Source organism: Python bivittatus, unplaced genomic scaffold, assembly GCF_059951505.1.
Source record: "Python bivittatus isolate LINGU-HERP-01145 unplaced genomic scaffold, Pbiv_v1 ctg000020_np1212, whole genome shotgun sequence".
Lineage (NCBI taxonomy): Eukaryota > Metazoa > Chordata > Lepidosauria > Squamata > Pythonidae > Python > Python bivittatus.
The window spans coordinates 100,854,205-100,878,251 of record NW_028277030.1 but is presented as its reverse complement, the minus strand read 5'-3'; the positions used below and the strand labels follow the sequence as shown (position 1 = coordinate 100,878,251).

The 24,047-nt window shown below is 38.6% G+C and overlaps 1 protein-coding gene across 3 annotated transcripts in view; it reads right to left on the bottom strand.

Moving 5' to 3' along the window:
* The window catches only part of GLP1R (glucagon like peptide 1 receptor), a 139,595-nt gene extending 115,548 nt beyond the window's left edge, over nucleotides 1–24,047 (bottom strand). For 2 of the 3 annotated variants that reach the window (XM_088145429.1, XM_088145432.1), the window contains exon 1: nucleotides 23,410–24,047. In XM_088145429.1, the coding sequence (XP_088001555.1) occupies nucleotides 23,410–23,490 (81 nt within the window). In that variant the 5' untranslated portion in view covers nucleotides 23,491–24,047. The remainder of the gene's footprint in view (nucleotides 1–23,409) is intronic. The other variant, XM_088145424.1, reaches the window with a different exon arrangement.

The following is a 24,047-nucleotide window of genomic DNA, read 5'->3' as shown; positions in this document are numbered from 1 at the left end:
TATGCATTTTTGACCATCTTCTTGGCTTTGTGTGAAAGTCAGTGCAAAGCAGTTAACACATCTTTAAATTTAGTGAGGCACATGACATACATACTTACACACACACACACACTTCAAATAATTTTTTTAAGAATGATAAATGAAAAGAATAAAAGCCAATACAGGTTACAAAAAATACAAACAGAAAAATACAAAAGAAAAACTGAAGATGTTACCTAGCCAGGTAATGAAATGTTTGCAAGAAAAGAACCAAGCTCAGAGAACCCCAAGGACTCCACAAAAGAAAAAGTGTGAAAAAGAAAGAAAAATAGAAAGAGGAAAAGAAAAAGAAAAAAGAAAGAAGTAACTTCCCTTCATTCCAGCAAGTAAAGCCAATCTTAATAGCATATCACTATCTCTAAATAGAACATAATCTCTCTTCCCCCCATATCTCATCTATTGAATTAAAAAAAGAAACAAAATCCAAATGCTTTGTCAGTCATTCTTTATCAGCAAAAGTCCAATAAGGGCAACCAGATGTAACTATTTTTCTCCTTTATCCCTGGTTGAATAAGCCAACCTTATAGTCCTTCCATGAGTTTTTAAAAATATTTTTAACCCTTTCAAAAAGAATCCCAGATCATCTGTGTTGCAAATCAAAGATCTTTCAGAACTTTAGCAGATTTCTTTTGTATATCCAATAAGTAGTTTGTCCTTTTGTTTGTCACAAAAAATCCTTCAAAACTTTAACAGAGCTCTTTTGAATATCCAGTAAAAAAAAATTATCCAAGAAAGTTTCCTGGTTTAATATTTGTATATCTCCTTTTGGGAATAAGTCATCTATCGGTTCCATTTGTGTGCCCTTTCTCATTGCTTATTACATTTAAGTCCCCCTTCAAAGTAATTTCAAAATCATCTGTTGCAACTTGTTCTTGTTCTGTAATTTCATTACAACATACTCTATCAATCATGTCAAGAAATTCATCTATTTTGTCAAGAAGCTTGGCAGACAAATATTCTCAAGTTTGTATTATAGATTTCTGCTCCATTTTCTTTATCCTCTAGCTCCCTCTAGTGTCCAACCTTCAAAGACCCCTCATCATGAAAAACATGAAAAAACTTAACTGGCATTTTTCCCAGGAGAAAATCTCTTCTAGTTAATTCAAAGCTCTTTGTGGGCATTTAAAATTATAATTCCAAGTCCATCTGAGTCCTTAATCCACTGTTAAACTCTCTAAAGTCCATATTCTGTGCAGCCTTTTATTGTTTAATCCAAAAAGTAATATGTGTCTAAAAGTTATAAAAATCATATTTAAAAGTTCTTCCACTAAGGACAAGGCAAATCACCTAGCAAATACAATATAACTTGCTGTTCTGAAGGGTCTTAATCTTTTTAAAGCAGCAGCAGGAAAAAAAAAAGAAAGAAATCCAAAGTGATTAAGAAGTGAGGCTCAGTCAAACTTAATGTCCTTTTAAAAGGCTGTATCAACAACTGTGAGCAAAAATGGTTCATCCCTCAACTCCCAGCTGCTCAACCCATAGGCAAATTGCAAGACAACTATTCCTGTGGCTTACTCACGAGAAGTGGCTGTGCAGGGCTCATGGGCTACCTCAAAGATCTCTCTTTAATCCAGAGAGCATTTCAGCAGCCAGGATCCTGCATTCCACACCAATCCCTGTCATAAAGCCATCCTGCTACAAAAAGGGATGTTTAGCTTGCCATGGCTCTCATTCGGAAGTTGCACAGGAAATATATTTTGACATAAAATATTTATGTATCTAAATATTTATGGCAGGTTCCTAATCTTAAAAACTTTATTACTGCTATGCACTTAATTATATTTGAGTGTTCACCATCTTATAAGTTTATGAGACAATGACACAATACATAATTGTAGCATAACCAGCAGTCAACAGCTAGTATACTAGCAGATCATATTAGAAGAAAGATTACATTTGTTCCTCCTCAGAATATTAGAGTGGGGTGGGAATTAAAAAAGAAATAGTTCACATAAGAAGATGGTAAGAGGAAAAAGAAAAATAATAAAAGAGGAACAGAACAGAACAGAACAGAACCGTTGGAAATAATGTACCTGAAATTGTTTTCATGAACATGCTTAAATAGCAGGGGATCATACTGGATGTTCTTAGAAGATTCTTTCCCATGCCCATCTTGCACTATCAGAGGGACATGTTTTCTCTCACTTTTTTTTTTTTTAATTTACTGAACCAGGACATCTTTTAACAAAACCAGCACAACAAAAGTACTAGTTGGATTTCCTCCCACCACCTCCCTTGAAGTTCTATGTTGTTAACAAAAACTATTTATGATTACACTTCAGTTGCACAGACTGTGCTAAAAGAAAATTATTTACCAAGGTAACCCAATTCAATGCCAAAAAGTCTCAATTCTTAAGCGTGCCCATAGGTTTGTTTCAAATATATAACAGCAACACATGTGGGTAGAAAAACACAAGGGCAGCCACTAAAGTCCTCACTACTGGAAATACTAAATAGTCCCATTCCAAGCTCAGGATATTTCACTAACACTTTTCCTTCCAACCATTGTTACAGCCATTAGGCTTAGGAAGTTTTAATAAAAACATATGACATCCACGTTTCTCAGAATTATAAGCTTGTGTACAGTTGCCAAACACTGCATTTACACTGTATAAGCATTTATTCACATTCGCCTACTCTGTCTGCAAAGTTAATTAATTATATTCTCTGAACACTGATCTTGTCAGTCCTAGAAGTGTATTTTAAAACCAAGCTTGTGTGTGTTTTTTCTATCCACGTTTTCCCCAACAAGCTAACTTCCAAATATAGTAGAGTATAATTTCCAACGTTCCCGGACAGTATGAACAAAGGTGCTTGAGAATGAATGCTTAGTCCAACATGGGTAATCAACACACGGACAGCCAGTATGGTGTACTTGTGAAAGTGTTGGACTAGGAGCAGGGAGACTTAGATTCTAGCCCACGTTCAGCTGGGTTAATCACTCTTTTTCACAACCTAATTGACTTCACAAGGTTGTTGTTGGGGGAAAATTAGGAGGAGGGAGCAGGCAGGATACAAACTGAATGAACGAACACTGGAAAGCAACTCGCTAAAGCTGGCTGTTTTATGGTCTTAATGCCTGGACAAAAAATTATATTACCATCTATTTCATTCAAGTTGGCCACCCGTTCTCAACCTTGTATTTCACTTGTACTCCTTCCATGGAGAGAAAGTCAAAAGTATATTATTGCTGCTTTCTGTAAATTCATTCTGCCCTTACCATTAAGAAAGAACTGTTAAGAATGAGACACAAGATTTAGAAACAGCACTTCTGAAGGAGAGCTAGAGATAGCAACAGTACTTTCAGGTAATGCTACAGATAAAACCAGATGGAAAGAATTAAAATGCAACATAAATGTGTGAGAATACTGTATGATTTAATTTAGCTAATAAAATTCTGTTTCAGAAAATATGAAGCAACACAGAGCAGATGTCTTACTGTTGAACCAAAGCAAAGGTAAACTATTGCCAGCCAGCAGATAAAAAGATCATCACAAAAGATCAAGACAGAAAATGCAAGGAACGCTGTTTTTAACAACAGGCCAAAACATTTTGGCTTAATAAATCATTGTGAGAATGAGTTGGATAGAAGTACATATAAGAAATCCTTTCCTACTCTGCTTCTCCTTTCAAAAAACCAATACATTGTATGGCACCTTTTATTTCCCAAGTTTCAATAAAGCTAAATAAGAAGACTTGAGATGAGGCTTTTAATTAACAGAGGTTTTACTGGCCAAGGAAACCTTCTGGATGGCTCAAGGAGTGTTGCCCAGAACCACACCTTGCAAAGCAAGCAACAAAGATTTTATAGGCATATTCAGATGTATTCAGGTAGTACATCCCCTCATATCCATACAAGGGAATTTTGGGATGACCTAAGGAGGGGTTGAGGTGGTCCCTAAAAGTTGAATCTAAGTTTAACTTTTTTTCTTCTTCTTATCCCTTCTTTGGAATTTCAAACTTCTTTCTCTGGACACCAGCCTAACACCAGCCTGGTACAGAATTAATTTATGGCTACAGGCATCTGGCTAATTGCTTCTAAAGGAAATAGGGTGGGGGAATGCTGTGCTCTCTTAGAAGGCAATCAGGCATTCAACAAAGAGATAAGGTGGGGGAAAGAAATGCTGTGCTCTTTACAAAACAAGTTAATCCTTTGTAAATAAGATAGAGTGCACTATCACATGCATGCCCACACATTATGAGTGTAAAATTGTGTATCAAAACAATGCCCTTCAACATCAACAAGAAAGCTTTGTATGATGTCAGACATGGGCATTATGCTTAAGTACATCTAAATAACCAGATGTGTAAACTGTCCTAGACAAAGATTTGCTGGTGGCTTATGAATCCAGGCATGCTTGGGCACACTTAACCCTAGAGTCAAATGAATCCATCTTCCTCTAGGTTTGTTTTCCCATTTACATCTAAAGTAGACCTAAGCTGAAAAAAGGAATCAGTATAGTCTGTTTACCATAATGTTTATCTTGCCCCTTTGGCCGCACTCTTTGATAAAAAGCCAGGGCAAAAAGGGAGGGAGGGAGGAAGACATCTGTACAGCACTAGTGCCCAAATGCGAAAGAATCATATTTGAATCTGCAAATGATTAGAGACAGCTTTTTGAGTAGTGACTGCCATTTAAAAAACACATAAGTTTTAATGAATTGACAAATGCTTAATTATAAATGATTATTTAGAACTGCATGTTAAGTATACTACCCTTCAAAGTTGCTGTTACACATAGCTGCTTACTTCATAGCATGGAAGCAGTATTATCAGGTGAATAAGAAGAAAGGTCTGCTTCATGATTATACTTTATTATTCCTGTTTCTTGTATTTAATGTTTGGTTCTCCCCTACCCTCTATTATAAATGCTCAGAAGATGGGGGCGGGGGAGAGAAATATCCTATCCTAAAAGAAAAAAACCCAGGCTTCAACTGTCAGATAGGTGTTAATAACACAGATACTAGAAGTAACGCCCTTAAGAGCCTTACTCAAGTCCTCTAACATGTAGAGAATGGAAATCAACAACTACTGCAGTACTACAGATAGCACTGAGGTCACAGAAGAGAAGAATGAGTCATCAGATTCTTTTCTTTTGCATTTCCTGGCAGCTCAGCCCATGAAGTTTTGATGTCTGATTTGCTTCTCAAAGCTAACACTCCTTGACTACAACAGGAGCCAGAGAAAATGCAGGCACATGCAAATATTCCCATACTTTTGTGACATCTGACCATTAATTTGCTGGTTAATAAGACTAGGATGGTCACTGATGTTTTATCAAGTGGGAGCTAATGACAGATAATGGTCTATCGATAGCTAAGAGCCACACTTGAGTGTTTGTGGAGAGAGACCCATCTTACTGGAAAAGGTAGAAGCACCAAAAGCAGATTTTGGATTAAGAGTCTATTATGCAGTAGTTGGACTGGACAGAGAGACAAGCAAATGGAGAGCTGTAACTTTCAGGCAGAAATAGAGACAAAACCAGTGCATGCTCCCAACTGAGCCTCTCAGCTGATCACTGTTTAAGTGGGGAGGATATAAAAATATATAGAGACATTTGATAATCTCCCCACATGGAAATCAGTCTCCTGGTTTCTAGTCCAACATCTTAACCTCTACACTAAACTATATTGATTTGTGTGTTGTGGCTAGGGTGGGGGTGGGGTTGTACAGATTTGTCTTGTGCGCCAGTTGCTGGACCATGAGGCTCTGTTCACTGTCACTCATGCCTTTGTGAGTTCCTCACCAGATTTCTGTAGTGGTGTGTGCAGTTTTGAGAGCTCTAACATTTGCTTATATTACACCACTGCTGTGCTAGCTGCATTGGCTTCCATATGCTTCCAAGTGTAATTCAAAGTGCTGGTTGTCACATTTAAAGTCCTGCACTGCACAAGGTCAGCTCTGGGACCATCTATCTCCAAGGGATTCTGCCTATTCCATCAGATCTGACAGGGTAGGCATGCTCCAGGTCCCCTCTATTAAACATTGCCATTTTGTGGGACCAAGGAGACGTGCCTTCCATGTCCCAGTGCCGTCCTATGGTACAGCCTCCTTCCTGAGATTCAGAGGGCTTCTGATAAGTTGTTAAGGCCTGGCTTTTCCTCCAAGCATTAGGTCCAGGATGTTAGTGGACCCCAATGTACATGTGTCTGTGAAATTGTTAAATGGTTACATACTTTTTTCTTTGCACTGGATTTTTTATGTTTTGTTTGATTATGGGGTTCTTTTTGTATTGTGGCTTTTAAAAAAAAATTGGTCGCAAGCCACAGAGTTAGGTGTTTAAGGTGGGCAACCAAATAACCTTTCTAAATAAATAAATAAATATAGACCAGGATTTGCCCATATGCCTAGCAATTAAACCTCTATATAAAAAACTTTCAGCAGAAATAAATGCTTAATAAAGCACACAGCTGCATAAAAAGATGTAGTCAAACAAATCCTTAAGTGAACAGAAACTGACACAACTCTTGGACAGTATAAAGTTAAACACATTTTTCTGCAAACTTGAATGCATGCTTTCTATTCATGTGCAGTTCTTTGATTACGTGGAATCAAGTTTGTGTTAATTCTTAGTGACCACGTAGACAGACAGACCTTCCCCACGGGGAGTGTAGTTGTTTACAGATTCAACTTTTTTAAAAAAATGAATAGGGGAGGTGCAAAATTTGCATACCCTTTCAGCCAGCACCTTTGATATGTCCTTTGGGAAAACTGACAGGTTGCAAACATTTCCTACAGTCCGTTTTTGGAATTTCCCCCCACTCTTCCCTGCATAATTCTTTTTGCTCAGAAATATTCTTAAGTCTCCTTGCATGCATTGAGTGTCTGAAATCTATAGATTTTCAATAATATACAAGCTAGGGACTGTGAAGGCCATTCCATAATCTTTATCTTCCTTTCCTATAAGTGCTTTATGGTTGATTTGGAGATAAATTTCACATTGTCATCTTGCTGAAATACTCAGTCTCCTTTCAGCTTGTTTCTTTATCAGGTCAGCTTCCTAATTCTCACACAACCCCTCACAATAAGCAGCTGATAAGGCCGAACCATAGTATAGAGCAAATGATAAAATCAATGATTTCTGAACCCCAAAGCTATTGCAATCCCCAAGATGCTGTCAGGTGAATGATCTTATTGATTTTAAGAGTTATTGTCACTTGAGGGCACACCCATCAGTCACTGAATCCTCAGTAAGGAAGGCATTCTCTTCATCACCCCCATGACTATGCTACTCTTTGCACTAGAATTCCAGATAAACAGATTATTTCTCTGGATATTTCTTTACTTTTCTCTTTTATTATATCCCGGGTCAAAGTCGCACTCACCAGGTGGTCTAGTTGCTCTGCTGTTTGGAAGATCTCTGTAGCTGTCAACGGTTTTATATCCAAATGTGCTTTAGAAAGTAGAGTTTGGATTGAGCCCAGTGTCCTTAATGCAGGCTCCGCATGAGGCTGAGAGCTTTATATTTCTTTGTCAGCTCCTGGCACTCTACCCCCAGTTTGCCCTCATGTTTCTTCTGGATCCTGTGGGTTTCCTCACAAGGAGCAGCCTTCTGGAGCACATGTGGGCAATTTCTTGGCTTCTCCTTTACCCAGAGAAGCTCTACAGATCTGGGCTCATTGCCCAGTCGCTGGTCTCCCCCTCAGCGTCGTCTCCGGTCATTGGAGGCACGTCAGCTCACCATTTCCCCCACCCAAAAGTTCCACTACACTCCTGATTCTTTACCAGAACTGAACTCCATACTCTGGAAATCTTGAACCATAATCCAGATGAGTTACCTATTTGCACTCAAACTTGAAACAAGAAAAAACCGCTGCATGGCTAAAATCAGTTTGCAACTTTTAAAAGAATACCAGTGTAGGCTTCTTTGTTTGAGATCAGGAAGATCAACAAGCCTACAGTTCACTTCAGTCTAGATTGTCCTTCACAGATCCCCAGGTACAACATAAAGTTTGGCGGGAGGGGGGATTAGACACAGGGCAAATCAATTTCAAGAACAGTGGCCGATTAGATTTACTTTCAGTAAGTAAATAAACACTGCAGCCAGTCATAATTTCCTTTGACTCATGGAAAACAGTCATTTTATGTACAGAATCAGGAAAAAGGATACTAAAATGGGCAGGGCTTAGGAAAGCATGTACAAGTCTGAGGCAGATCTAATTTTCTAATCAGACCACAGGGAATGAAAATAGAAAACTTATCACATTACCAAATTTCAGTTCTGTCTGGCTCTTCCATTTGCTAGCTTTTAAAAGGAGAAGTTAAAAAGCAACACTGGAGGAGCATCTGCCTAATGCTCCAGAAGAGTTAAAGCAAGGGAAATAGTTCATGGGAAATGCAACTAAGCAATGAATAAAAAGCAATGAAATCTAATCAGTGGCTTAAAACCAGTATTACGTGAATAGCTTGACTGACTGGCTTTTGCAACAAATAGCAAGGACACGGTAATCAGTCAGTACCAGATGACTGAGGATCTTTCAAGTTACTTGAGATATCATTCTTACATGAAGCATGATCTATTAGGAACAGTCTTACAGAGATTCACTAGGATAAGGATTCAATTAACAGATAAAACTTGAACAACTAATAATTGAGTGTGTGCGTGTGTATACAAACACACTCAAACACACATTTTACTTTGTATTTACTAAACTTTTATTAGGCTTCACACTGTATTTTTGTTGCCAATTGCTTTTTGTTGTTTGTAATAGACCCCCAAAGTTTGCTGTGGTGTATACCTCTTCTAAGAACTGTTGTACCTTTGAGCCAACCTTGGCTGATCTCAAAAACTTAAGCAGGGTTGGACCTGGATTGGACTTGGATTTATATTTATATACCCATTAAAATGTATATTTGATTGCTTACTAAAAACAGAGATAATAAACCTTGAGTGATTTATTTCTTTCGGTTCATTTTCAAAGTTCAGACTACTTTTAATCAAACTGCTTGGCAGTATAATGTCCCTCCCACATAAGAGTTTTCAAGGAAACATTCTGTCTATGCCACATTAGCTCTTCATCTGTAAATATTTCTATTCTTTTAGTTAAAATTAGGGGAAAAATGAGATACAGGTAGAGGAAGAAACAAGCTTAATCTCCTAACAATTGCACAGGTACTTTGTATTATTTTTATTAGTTAGTGGGGATCTAGGGAAAAGTAATTTTCACTGAGCACATTCTGCTTCTACTATGCAGACTTGAATAGATTTAGAGTTGTTTCAATGAGATGGGCAGTGACAAATTTGATAAATAAATAATGCAAATAGTCGTTGCTCTCCTATAAGCCCATGTCCTTGTGTACATATGTACTCATCTAGAGATGACCAATTTACTGTAGATATGGAGATCCAAGTTTGGAAGAAAAGGCACAAGACGGAAATGTATCTTTCCTAGTCCCATATGACAAATCACATTTCACCAGGGTGAAACTAGGGTGTCTGCAGAAGAAAAGGCAGAAGCATCATACTTTGGTGAGTGGATAGCCAAAGGGCAAGGGGTTTTTGAACTATGAATCTTGAGACTAAGCATGTAGAAGAGATATGAAGTAGGAAGAGGATGAATCACCCCAATACACTAATTGTTCTTTTCTAAGAACCTGACCCAGAAGTAGCCGCCATGCTGTTTTCCTAGGAATCTACTGACTCCCAAAGCACTCTGCTACTTGTATATTTGTAAACAGAAACAGAAGCATGTCTCAGCACTCACTCTCATCTAAAAGAAACAAAGTTCTGTTGTATAGTTCCTGGATTTTACAGAGCTTGAAGATGTTAGGAGTACATAATGCTACACTTGTTTTATGTTTTGAAACAAAATGGGAAGGGAAGACTTAGAAGGTGGCAGACAAAATAACACCTGTTTTGTGACACTGTGCTCCCATAATTTATACTTGCTTTAACATGTGGTCCAATATACTGTAAGTCATTTCATGAAATCTATACATATTTATGTGCTTATTTAAAAAAGCGTAAAGCCTAGAATCTGATGCACCGAATAAACTGTTTACAAATCCAGAGTGCTGGTAATTCTGTCTGAAGTAAAAGCAGAAGATCTTGCTTATTGTACAATTGCGTAACACTGTGATTACTACTGTTTGACATAATTATCTCTTGTTGAGAAGCTTTCACAAGTTGATCTCACTTTGATGCAATCATATTATCTTTCAGACAGTGCTGATGTAATTAGTTTAAACAGAAACCTCAATATTTAGATACTGAGTAGACATTTAACATTAAATCACCATTTCTTCCACTTCATTCTTTTCTGTACATAGGCAATGTGATAGGATACCTAAGTGTTCCAGTTCCCTTCCCAGCCTGGAATCCACTCAATGGAATACAATTTTCATAATTCTCAGGCCACATCTACTGTAACTTGTATCAAGTCAAAGAAAGCTGCATTACAACCGTACAGTTATAACAATCTCAGATGTTTTTGTAGGAACAGGCGTTTGGAGATCATGAAAAAAGCTAGTACATCTGCATTTGACTTCACTATATGGTGGTAAGGAGTCTACTTCCAGATTACTATCTTCTTCTTCTTCTTCTTCTTCTTACTTGGCTCATTTCCCATTTGCCTCCTTACTTACAATAATTCCACATGAACCAGACTTCTCCTTAGTCTCTTGGTCTTGTCTTGGAAAGTAAATTGTGGAAATTTCTTATTTTACAGTATTACCTGTCCCAGTCTGCAAGGACTGTGGGAGGCTGCAACACAAACAAGATTAAAACCAAAATAATAAGAATTATACATAAGAGAGAGCGAAAACAAAACAGATAACTGTAAAAACCATAATCTCCTCTGATAGGAATAATCAACCAGAACTGAATGCCTGTTGGAATATTGATTTTACTTGTTATCTAAACATGAGTTAGGAGCCATGCAGACCATCAGGGGAAAGGGTTTCAGGTGGGGCCTCCTCCAAGAAGACCTACCATCTAGCCCACATACTATGGACTTTTTGAGAGGAGATATTCCATTAAATTACTATCAATTATTATTTACTTTCATAAATAGACTTAATCATAGTATTCTGAATTTAGTTTCTAATGAGACACATTCTAGACACACATATATAAGTTCTCAATCATGATTGCTTGATGAACTGATAAACTAACTGCTTCATACAAATGTGTATGTTTTGGATTCAACCTTTCATTTTTAAAGCAAAAATAAATTCTGGATCACTTTTCTTCTGACCATTTGTCTACTCAAAATTATCCTCACTGAGTTATTCCTATGATAAAAGGCATACTGGCAGATATCAGTGAACATGTCCTCTGATTAAAACTTTGCAATCCAAGATTTTGCAATCAACTTGCAATCATCCAAGAACTTGCAATCAAGTAAACTTGAAGGTAAACTCACTACAGACCTGCAAAACAAGAGGAAGACAAAACTGAGCATATAATTCAAATCAGTTCTGCTACCAAGTTTCTATTTTATGGTATCTGTTCAATCATACTAGGTAATGCCACATTGAATGGAAAGCAGCAGGAAGCTGCTATCCTTTGCAAAGACATTCAGACTATAGTAAACTGAGTGCTTAAAATCCTTTAAGGAGAATGTGATTTAATGAATCAAAGTAGTCACAATATCATACATGCTTTGCTTGGTAATAAAATAAGCAAAAGGTGCCAGTCTTCATAATAATGGAATGGATTGTTATTTTTTATTGATTTGCATCGGAATTGTATGCTTTCATTGTCACACTAGTATATAAAAAGGTAGGTATTCTGTGCTTTCTCCTTCTGACAGGGATTAACTGTGACATACTTGTTATTAATTAGGAAAAAAGTATATGTTTCCAATGAGATACAGCCATGCTATACAGCCTATATAAATATCTCTTCAACAAATATGTTGTTATTCCTCTTTATCTGTTCCCATCAATGTATCACTTTAGTAAGGAAATAATGTATGTCTTGCTTCACTTGCTGACAATCTCACTCAGATACATAAGTACCAACTTGTAGGTGCCAACACTATAAAGCAAGCATAGAAATATGGCATGGGTTTTGAGGGTATATCCAATCTCAAAGTTCATCATTAACAGAGCTACTTTTCCTAAACAGTATGAAATTCAGGGCAGCACAGCGCTGTTTCAATATCCTTTGGAGGAACTCATTATAATAATACTCTATTTCCACCGTTAAAAAGCATGAGTATTGCAGACAGATGCAATATATTAACACTGAATTGCTCAAAAACCACCAGTAGGCAGTATTCCAATTCAGGCACTAAAGAAGGAAACTGACAATCACCACATTCGTTTATTTAAAGAAAACGTGGCTAAATAATAACATTTATGCCTTTCTGAGCAGGAGAAACCTCAACAACCAAAACCAAGGAATTGAACAAGATCTGTAACTTTTCAGGTTGAACTATCCTGGGCATTTATGCAATTTTCCCTCAAACATACATAATTTCATTTTTAAACATTACAAATGCAGGTGCCAGACACATCTGGAGAGAGCACAACTTTATTTCCTGCCTTTTCTTGATACACATGTTTGATCTTAGCCAGAAGGTCAAGGCTATACCTTTTCTTTTTTCTTTCTTTATTTTTTAAAATTTTTGATTACCAAACAAAAATTCATAAAAGTAGTTTAAAAAGTGAAAAAAAGGACAACAAAGAGAAAAAAGTGTTAATATACATTATAACAACAAACAATTTCAATTCTATCTATGCTTATCTAATGCAAATATTATTCAGGTACATATATATTTCTAATAGATTTATATGACTTTCATTTTTTTATCCTGCTGTATTCTGTATAAACGAGTCCCATATTTCATTATACTTGTCCATACAAAGTCTACGTCTATAGGCAATCCGCTCATAAGTGGCAAGCGAAATCAGGTCTTCAATCCATTGAATAAACGGGGCCACCTTTTCTTGATCCTATTTTACTGACTCAAAATGGTCTGCAAAAAGCTTTGTGTTTCATTTAATAGCATGCTGGTTTGCGGAGAAATTTATTTTGCATGTAAAGGAGCAGGTCTTATAATGAAATGGGACTCCTAGAAGAACCAAGCAATTTGACTATAATGCAATGGCATGGCTTTATTTATGGTACAAATATACCCAATATATGGGCATTTTAACAAGTCAAAATAAATAAATCAAAATAAATTTTAACAAGCCAAAACAAGTCAAGGTGAAAAAAAAAACAATGAATAGGCTAGCAACACAACTGTAACAAACTTGAAATTCTGCCAAAAAAACAAGCAAACAAAAAAAACCCCTTAAACTCAGGATATTGTCCCAAAAAGAACAGATATGCTAGTAGTATACTAACATTCTCCATTTCTCTAGGAAAAGATTAGGTGGAATTTAATGAGAATTTAATGTCATTTTTAAGTTTTAAAATGTGACAGGCAAAACACCAACTCAGCCAGTAATGTAATGAAGTTTTAATTTTACATTATGAGCAACAGAATTTGTTCTGACCAATTCTATTTATTGAAAGACCACTATCAATCATCACAGGCAATATTGGCACAGTAGTTTTCCACTATTTAAAATGTAGGAAAATAAAATTAGCAGAACGCTTACACGGGTATTGCAATGCTGTGCATGTATACAGAGTCTTGCATTAGAAAACTTTGCTTCCAATGCTATTCACAATGAGATGCTTATATATCATTTAACAAAAGTCTGTACATATAGAAATACAACATTTTAAAGATATAATCTAGAGTAGGAGCAGTTCTAACTATCAACTTTGCAATACCTTCTATGGGACAATGAGTTTGTTCTAGGGATGTGCAAAATTTATTTATTTATTTAAACAATTTATATCGCTGCCCATCTTCTTTCTGTGTCTCTGGGCAGCTAACAAATTAAAACCATAACCTGAAACCTAAATTGTAAAAAAGAGGCATGCTAACACTAATGCCAAGCAGCCACAGCCCTAAAAAAGACTCTAATCCAACAGCCATACAACTCAAACAATTAGGCACTGGGACAGAAGGCACATCTCCTGGGTCCCACTAGATAACACTGCTTCAAGGAAGGGACCCAGATCATGTGCATGAACAACCTAATATATTCTGGGATAAGCAAAATCTGAGATAGGCATCCAACCCTATGTTATGTAAGGCTTTGTAAGTGACAATCAGCACCTTGGATTGCACCTGGAATACAACTAGCCAGTTCAAGTAACAGAGCAGAGCATACTCTGGAACGCCCAAAACTGCCCACATTGCTGCATTCTGAACTAGTTGTAGCTTCTGAATGCTCTTCAGGGGCAGCCCCATGCAGAGCATACTGCAATAGTCTAAGGCATGAGTGATCATAAGCAGGGCCTTCCAACCCTGGAATGGGCACAATTGGTGCAGAAGATGGATTTGTGCAAAGGCCTTCCCAACCATAGCTGCTACCTGCTCAAGTAGGAACTGTGAATCCAAGACTGTGCACCAGCTCTGTCTGGAGGATGCTACCCCATTCAGAGACAGAGATGGAAAATCTCCAGATCTGGGTGGCCTCAAAATCCACAGCCACTCACTCTTGCCAGAGTTGAGCCACAACTTGTTCCTTCCCATCTACTCACAGCCTCCAAACAATGGGAAAGAACCTCAGCAGCATCATTTGGTCAGCCCATGCAGATATATACAATAGAGTATCATCAGCAAACTGTTGTTCCTTCATCCATGCCACTGGATGATCTCACCCAGCAGCTTCACATAGATGTTGTAAAGAAATGGGAAGACAGTACAGCCCTCTCCCCCTGCCCCCAAACACTGACTGGGACCAGCCTTGAAGGAAGGAGAACCACAAAACAGTGCCCCCCCCCAATAAGCCAGTTCAGAAGGATACTATGATCGATGGTATTGAAAAATGCTGAAAGATCAAGAGGGCCATGATGGATGCATCACTCCCACCCAGTCCCCCAAATCAAATGTAATCAGTGCTGTGTTGGTACTACAACCAGACCTGAAACCCAATTGAAAAGCATCCAGATAATCTGTTTCATCCAGAGTCAAGAGTCATGACCACCTTCTCAACAACCAGGAGTCAGCTGGAGCCAGATAACATCGAATGAATGAATGAATGGATCTTCCCTAAAATGGGGAGTTTGGAGACCAGATAAAAATTGTCCAAATCTGCTGGATCCAGCCATGGCGTCTTGATGAGAGGATGGACTACTGCCTCTTTCAGAGTCAGCAGAACCACCATCCCTCAAAGAACTTTCAACACTGCATGGATCTAATCATGTGTCATCTCCCAGGAGGCCTTGACCAACCAAAAGGGACACAGATTTACAACACAAGTGGCTAAACTCATAGCCCTAAGAACCCTGTCCACTTCATCAGGAATAACAGGCTAAAACTCTTCCCAAGTAACCAGAAAAGATTGTGCCTCAGTCAACTCCATAGGATCTGCACAGCCAGAGTCTAACTCTGAATGAATCCAAGCAATTATATCTGACAGATCCCTAAAAAAGTCATGTCCCCCTAAATGTTCTTGCCCAGGAAGGACCAGATCACCTTAAATAGGGCTGCCAGCTGGCTCTCCACGGCACCATAAGGGTAGAAAAATAATTATGTTTTGCTGTTCTTATTGCAACAAGGTAATTCTTAAGAATGGCTTTTACCTGTGCTTTGTTTTCCTCCAATGGCACTCTAGGTATCTCTTATGCCACTTCATCACCTGGAATTTCTCTGAAAGCCAGGGTTCATGCACACAGAGAATCCCCATATATGTGATCCAATTTAAGACTGTCATAGCCCTCTCATTCCAGGCAACAACTATGGCCTCAGCTGAATCTTAGGAACAACTGAAGCTTTCTCTGAAACCCAACTGGGCCCATCAGGCATGTGCTGGGAACCAATCAAATAGAACCTTCCTCTTGTAGTGGAGCACAGCCAGAGAGAACTTCAAGGCCAACAGGGAGTGATCTGACAAGAGACTGATGGTAACATCCCCCACTCTCAAATCACACCACCACTACCTGAGGCAAAACCAGATCTAGTGTGTGATGCTAACTATGAATTACCCCTCAATCTTGGTCAGGTCCATGGTGTTCACGGTGGCCAGGAACTCCTGAGATGTCTTTGAATCTGCACCTAGAGAAGGCATGCTGAAAAGCTCCAGTATCATAAGTTTGAGAAATTCCACTGCCAAGCTGGACATAGAATCAAGCAGCTCAGGCAGGGAGGCTGGTATATTAGCAGTCCCATATGATCCCTAAAGCCCAACTTCATAAACAGGATCTCACATTCTGCTTCCTACAGATGAACCATTACATGCACAAAACTGGTTTTTGAGTGGTTTGTGGGGGGGGGAACCCCAAGCATGCACATTTGAGCTGTTTTTATACTGAACTGACTCCAGAACAGGGCTGGTTAGTTTCATTTATTGTTTAAATTAATGCTTTTCCAGACAGAAAAATATTTGAATATTCCAGGCTGTTTTAGCTGCTGTAATTTGATGGTGTCTTGTCTCTTGTACTTGACATGTTAAACCATGTTATCTTTTGAATTCTCCTGCTTAGGCCAATACAGGAGGAGGGACTGGTTGTGCTCCTTCTGCTGATGGCTTAAGATTAGCAGTAGTGTTGTGGAATGTGATCTAGAGGAGTTTTCAAATGAAGCAGCAGGCATTTAAAAAGCACATGGGAAAGTAGGGTGCCATTCTTGATTTATGCACTTGGAGAAAGCCTGGCAATTGGAGAATGAGCTACAGAGGAAGAAACTGCTCTGAGGGACCACTAGACTCACTTAACCACTGGCTTAACCTCACACACAAGTGATGTAAATGCAAAAAATACTGGTACATTTGATTTGGTTGGTCCACTGTTAGGTTTCTGTGTATAAGTTTACTTCTTGTTGATGTGAATTCAGGATGCTTTTATCAATGCAGTGAGTGTCATTATATTTGAAGGCACTCTGAAATCTCGCAATCAACAGGACAGAAGAGAATAATGCACATGCATTGCTAAGCTGAACAAGCTATCATCAACATATTATGTGCATTACATTTTCACCCCCTAAAATTGTGCTAAAGGCTTGCTTTGACTGTTTTGGAATTTTTGACTTTGGTGTTGTTCATTCACCAATGTGAGTTTGGTGTATTTCAGGGTACCCTTTTATTTGTGGAAACTTCAGAGTCCATTTCAAATGGAAAAAAAAAAACTGTCTACACTAGTTGGTCTACTAAACTCAGGTAAAGGTGCACTCTGATGATGCTGTTGTATGCTGTTAATGCATACCTTGGTGCATTCTGGTGCACAGACATGTTTGAACACATTGGTTTAACCCTGTGTTTCTCAACCTTGGCCATTTTAAGATGTGTGGACTTCAGCAAAAAATACTGGTACATTTGATTTGGTTGGTCCACTGTTAGGTTTCTGTTTATATGTTTACTTCTTGTTGATGTGAATTCAGAATGCCTTTATCAGTGCAGTGAGTGTCATTATATTCCACACATCTTAAAATGGCCAAGGTTGAGAAACATTGGGTTACTGCCATTTTGCTGTCCTTTTAGCAGTGCAAGGATTTTTTAAAAAGTTGCCTTGCTTATTCATGAGTCATGATTACTCTTTATTTGCCACTGAGTATTGATGATGTCAATGCTATTTACATTTAGGATATAAGTGACGGTAGCTGCACAGGAAGAATATTTTCTACTTTTGAGATTAAGGCCTCTCTGTTGGGCAGCAGCTTTTTATTTCTTTTTTCTTTATCTCTGAAACTGCAAGTCTTTTGTTGGTTTATGGAAACTAACAGGAAAAGAAAGTGTAAATACTGATTTGCAGAGGGACAGTCCAAGGCTCTCTCTGCAAGGTTAAAAGTTTAGGTGCAGACTGACTGGAATTAATTTAATTTTTTTCTGCCAGGATGACCTCCTGCCTGGGAGGAGATAGTGGTCTGAAATGTGGGAGATGAAAAATATAGAGACAGCCTCTCTTTCCTCATATTCCTTTCAAGTGGAATATCTTTCCACACCAGGGCAAATGACTTTTCTAACACAAAAAAAGGATAGGACTATGCTACCAGATTTGGATGCAACTATCTAGATGGCTACTAGTTTGCATCAAAAAGTGAAAATTTTCTGTATCTCTTTGCTGCTATCTAGTGACCATTCAGTTTTTTTGCAACACAAAGAGCTTGTTCTGAACCTCGCTGTTTCCCAGGGCTGGAACACTGCTCCTGAGTTCGTTTCAACCAAATGATGGTTGACCCAGGCTGGGTTAACAGAACCTCTGGAATGCACCGCTTTAGTGTGAGTTCAAAACAAACATTGTTTGTTTTGTGTTTGTTTTGAGTGTATCCTTAGTTTGTTCTATCCAAAAGAGGGGGGTGTCCCCCCAACATGATTTTAAAAAATACAAGAATACCCTCAGAAGGAATCTTTTCCTCAAGATGCTGGAGGACTCTTCCTGTTGATCATTAACTTTCTCTCAGCTATTTCAGTTAGGCTAATCAGCAACAGAGTGATGCACATTATAAATTATCTGCCTTTCCATGTTGATCTCACCTCTAAGTCTACCCAACTCCCAATTAAAATTTGTTCTCCTGGAAATATAGTTTAGTTCCAAGAAAATGCATCAGTCCGTTACAATATACTTGATGCTAACAAACTGATTTCTTCAGATTCAAATAGAATTTATTGCACGCTAAATTGATCACAAGTAGCAAGGAATGGCACCGTGCTCAGGAGCCAACATTTGTTACATGCATTTTCAGATAACTCTTGCGCGGATGACAAACAGATATAAACTTTAAAATAATAAAATCTGCATTTATTTTAGTTCCCATTAGAAGAAATCCATCAGAATTAAGCACTTTTAAAATATTTCTGTGGAGAGTCAAATACATGCTTAAAAACCACCATATGTAACACTGGCAAAGCAATTATCGAAATAAACTAAAGGTAAGGTAACCACTCCTTGCAACTGAGCTCAACTAAGCATCCATATAATTTTCTTGGCAAAAATACTGAAGTGGCTTGCCATTGTTACCTTCCGGGATATTTATTTGACTTCTGTATCTAGCCTACAATCCTGAGATTTCTGGATAGTCTCATCCAGATACTAACCATGTTTGATCCTGCTTAGCTTTTTTCAAGATCAGCCAAGGTAGGCTAGATGCTGCCACCTGCTGTGACTAATCATGTAAATAAAATTATGTAGGAAAAAAATAAGAACGTTCTGCAGTGCTCCAGTTTAATTAATTCCTTTTACTACATCTTACATCTGAGTTGATTAAACAGAGTAATTATTGCAGTAGGTGCATATATACTTCTGGAGTTTAAGTCATCTCCAGAAAGCTAATTATGTGACATGAAAAAGAAAATGCTTCCTAGAAATACAAGTGGCCACCCAGAGTTACTGAAGATGGGCAGCCATATACATTTTCTAAATAAATTAAAAGTGAGCATTGTTCTTGATATTAGTACAGGAAATAAAATAAACTAATTTAAAGTTTGGGATATATAGTTTTATTAAGAATATTTTTAAAACAAAAATTAAGAGGAATAAACTTTTAATATAGAGGGAAGAGGATTACCTGTTTTTCAAGCATCCCGTTTAATCTATCTCAAAGTGAGTTTCACCAAATGCAATGTGGCTTACTTTTTAGTAAGCCCTTATAGAATTGTACTGCAAATATAGCAACACTATGATGTGGATAGCTAATTAAGAATGCATTTTGAGATCTAAAGTTTGAGTAAGTTAAGGGAAGGAATATGTTTGCAATTAATACATGCAGGGTTTTTTGGCATCAGAGACCTCTGTCTTCAAACAAACTATTTGATATTGGCTACTTTAAATACTACTATTTGACAAAGCTTTTTTTCCTATTGCCATATTGGAACTTTCTGTAGCTTAATGATGAAGCCTTTTAAAAATGTTTCTGTCCACAACACCATGTAGCAGAACAAGGACAGGTTACCAAAAGACACTGCTAAAATTCAATAGAGAAAAGTTGGTTGGTCAAGAAGCTTGGTCACAATATTGTACCCAGAACTTAAATAATTCTAAAGATGAGAGATAAAAGATCCTCCAGGTTGTTCTCGTTAAGCAGTTACTTGGGTTGCTACAACTGTGTTTGTCTAACCTATCTTCCTTTATCCAGCATGAATTCTTGAGCTTGTCTTGTCAAGGAAGTCTGCATCTTGAGACTGCTCTCCTAAAGAAATGGAACAGTTTTGAGGGGTTGTTTTTTTTTTTACATTTTATTCTGCACATTCAAAGCCTCAGTGTAGTTAATTTTTATTGGTGAAATGTCCTAATTCTCTCACTTGGTCTACTGTGGCATCCTCCTCTATCCTCTCATTTCATAATGCAATTCCCTCTAAGACTGACAAGTTGCAGAAGCCATACTAAGGAAAGATCCTACCACATTCCTTTTTTTCCCATTATCCAACAACATGATCCCATCTTTATTTCCTCTAATCCTCTTTCTGTGTTAACTTCAGGCTTGTATTCACAAAAGAAACTCACTCTTAATTCTTCCCAACAGACTCCAATGTCTGCGGAGAGTTCCTGAAAAGAAGAGCTTCAGAAGTCAGAAGATATCCCAGTAGCTTTATACTGACCAGTTTCTTATATACATTCCATTTATTTGTGTATATATTTAATAGAACAAAGGAAGAAAGATGTAGCTGCAATACTTTAAAACACCCAGGTTTTTTACCATTACCGAACAAAATACTAATTCCATAAGTACTTCTCTTATACACTAATGGCAAATGTGCCTAAAACAAAACATACCATATATTTTGCTGACATTTAGCCTGTTTTTCTCTTTGAAATAATTTATTTTCAATGCTTTCCACAGCTAGCAATCCAGCCTTGTCTTCATGCATTGCCTGTTAATGTTCTGATTTAGCTCACACTGCAGCACAGATATAACACTTTAGAGGAAATAAAGATTATCTTTAGACCAGGTAATAGAACCAAAAAGTAGCATGAATTTCTATTTAAAATTTATCCTCTCTCAGAATCCTCTCTATTATAATTAGTTTCAAAGTTGTTGGTTTTTTTAATCAGAACAAGACTGGGCTGAGGTAACATGTCAAACAAGAAAGCTGATAATAAGTTACTAATGTAGCCAAAAAAATTATCCCACTGTAGTAAAAAACTGTTACTCATATGAAAAAAAATCTGATAAACATTAGAAACTTTTCTGCCATTTTTCTATGCAATGTATGCTTTTTTTATAACTAGAACCATCATTTACAAACAATAGTCACATATCAGTCACCCACACAAACACAAAAACAGATGTCTGGGTTACAACTTGGATCTCAATCTCCTTCTCCACAGTAGATACAAGTAAACCTTGGTTATTCTGCAAAGTTTTAATTATGATAAATTCCTAAAATCACATGCCACTTTTTGTCTGCCCATTGCCTTGGAAATGTTCCCTTTTGTACACATGCAATACGCATATTTAAAGTCATTGGGAGTCAGGCAGTGTAAAAATTTAATAAATCAATAAAAATAAATAGTTTTAGCTATGTAAAGCCTAGCATTTTAAAGCCCTTAGTCACTTATCAGTCAAAACGCTAAGAAATGCTATCCTTTTCAAAAAAAAGGACTATTGAGAACTGCATCCCAGTTTTTCATACATTTGTGTTCTCTAGCACTTCATTCCAATTTTAATAATGTTGGAAACAAAATTCAAGTCAAGTTTGACCTAAACTAGAATAATTATATGCAGAAAGAATAATTATAAACAGCAGAGCATACAACAGTTTTAAAGTCATTCACCTCTAGCAAACTCAGCACCTATTTACAGGCAACAGGCACAGCCCAGTAGAGATGCTGCTGACAAGTTGACGTTCCTAGTGTTTCTCCTGCCTAGTTACAGGGTCTGTCTATTTTTCACAACCCTTGCTACAATTTGCATGGTGAAGTTATCAATGCCTGATGCAACAAGAGTTTTTGTTTTTCAGATAGCTTGTTGCAGTTCCTTGACTGATTAGTGACTGCCCTGAAGAGAACTAGAACTTGGGTCGTCCTGCTCCTAGTCCACCATCTGAACCACCTTGACCTTAACCATTGGCTCTCTATGCTGCTAAGTAATGCTCAGAAATTAAAATGATCTTTGAGCATTGTTTTAAAATCAGCTGCTTCTTATCAACCAAGTGCCAGATTTCCCCCCACCCTTAAACCCATTAAAGTGACCACCCTTAGCTGGTTCCAGTCACCAGTATCCTTCTAAGAACACACTACAGAAATGACACAAATGAAGGGGAAGAAAACCATAAAAAGTTCATATGCTTGCATGGTGTTCATGTACTGGCTAAAAAAGGTCTGAATATAATAGGTTTTGAATAATCCAGAGCAGAAGTGATTCAACTGAGGGCTTCTAGACAAACTACAGCAATAATGAACAATTATTCTCTCTTCCTCACTGATGGATATTTCAAGGGAACAAAAAAAGCAGAAACAGCAGTGGTAAATCATAGGAGGGTTACAGACTGAAGACAGCATCTGGAGCCTATCAAATGCTATTAACAAATGGAGGCTAATCCACAGGAAAAAGCCTGATCTGGAAACAGCATGAGTAGCTCTTAGGGAAACTCCTGCACACTAGACCTTAGGTATAACTTGGAAGCTTATAAAAGAAGGAAGGCTGATATTTAGGGAAGTAATTTTTTGGACAAAACACTTCAAAGACACCTCAAGTGGCTCTTTGGGAAATGTCAGAACATCAGAGGAGCCATTTAACTTAAAAACAAAGGTTACCCCTCCCCCCCTAAAAAAGCAGATCTGGCACTGAGGAAAATCACATCATTTCAATCTTTAGTACTTTCTAGATTAGAATTCAAAACTATATCACATTTGAACAAATTTATATTTGCCAAACTTTCTATAAACAAGCACCAGGAGGCTGCTTGTTTTTAATGTAAAACCTTGTTTATACTTCTACACTTAGACAGGTGACAGCATCCCACCGCCTTTATCATGTCATCCTCCCTAACCATTTATAGCTTGGCTACCTATATTTTACTGATGAAGGCGGGGGGGGGGGGGGAGAGATCGTGTCAGATAACTAGCTGGGCAGACCCGGGTTTCTTCTTCCTCGAAAATCGAAGTGCAAGGATGGGAATGAATGAGTTAGCGGAAGAGGCAATGCTGAAGTTTGCGCAGGGATTCACTCCAATTTTGGCCATCTGAGTAGCTTGAGCTCCAGCACTTGGCGTTCTCCTCGGGGACGAACGTCCCAAGAGCTGCGCCCCGCTTTTCTCTCAAATCCTCGGCCGGCAAGGGCTTGCCAATCATCTCTGCGCCTCGGGAACCCAGCGAGACACCCAAAACCGCAAGAGACTGCAACAACCTCGCCTTCCCCTACACCCCGAGTTGGCCCCCGGCTCAGAGGAAGGAGGGACCCTCTCCCAGTCAGCCCGCCTGCTCACCTTGCTCGAGGGCGCTCCACCCGTGGTTAGGAGCAACGCCAAGGTGAAGCTCTTCCAGGGAGCAGCCGGCGCCGAGGGCATGTCCGCACCGCGAAGCTGCCCGAAGCAGCCGCAGAAGGCTCAGAAGAGCTGGGATCAGCTCCACGCGGAGAGACGCAGCCAAGCGCGCAAAGGACTTTGAGTGAACTTTGTGGCGCGGGCTCGGCCGCATTTGTAAGATCGGCGAGGGGAAGCCCCCGAGCCCAACTCAGTCGGCGCGCCGCTTTCCAGCCAATCGCTTCCAGACAGAGCACGCGCCCGGGGACCTGCCTTTGGATTGGGAGAAATCGAAGGGCAACCGCGAGACCCTCCCTTGCTCTCCCTCTCCGTTTCCAAGGCGCACGCCTCACGCGCGCGCTCGAGGGCCCGCCCATCTCTTCCATTCATTCCCACGCGCGGCGACGTAATTGCGAACCCTGCACCTTACACTTCGAAGTAGGTGGTATTTCCTCTGGCTGAGTAGGAGCGGTGCGCTTCCACTGGCCACCGAACGGGCGCTGGGCTCCCGCGTTGGTCCATAGATGCAGCTTTCTCCGCGGCTGCTTTTCGGGAGAAAAAAAGCTTCCACCTCTTGGTTCCTCTCTGTTAATCCATCCTTC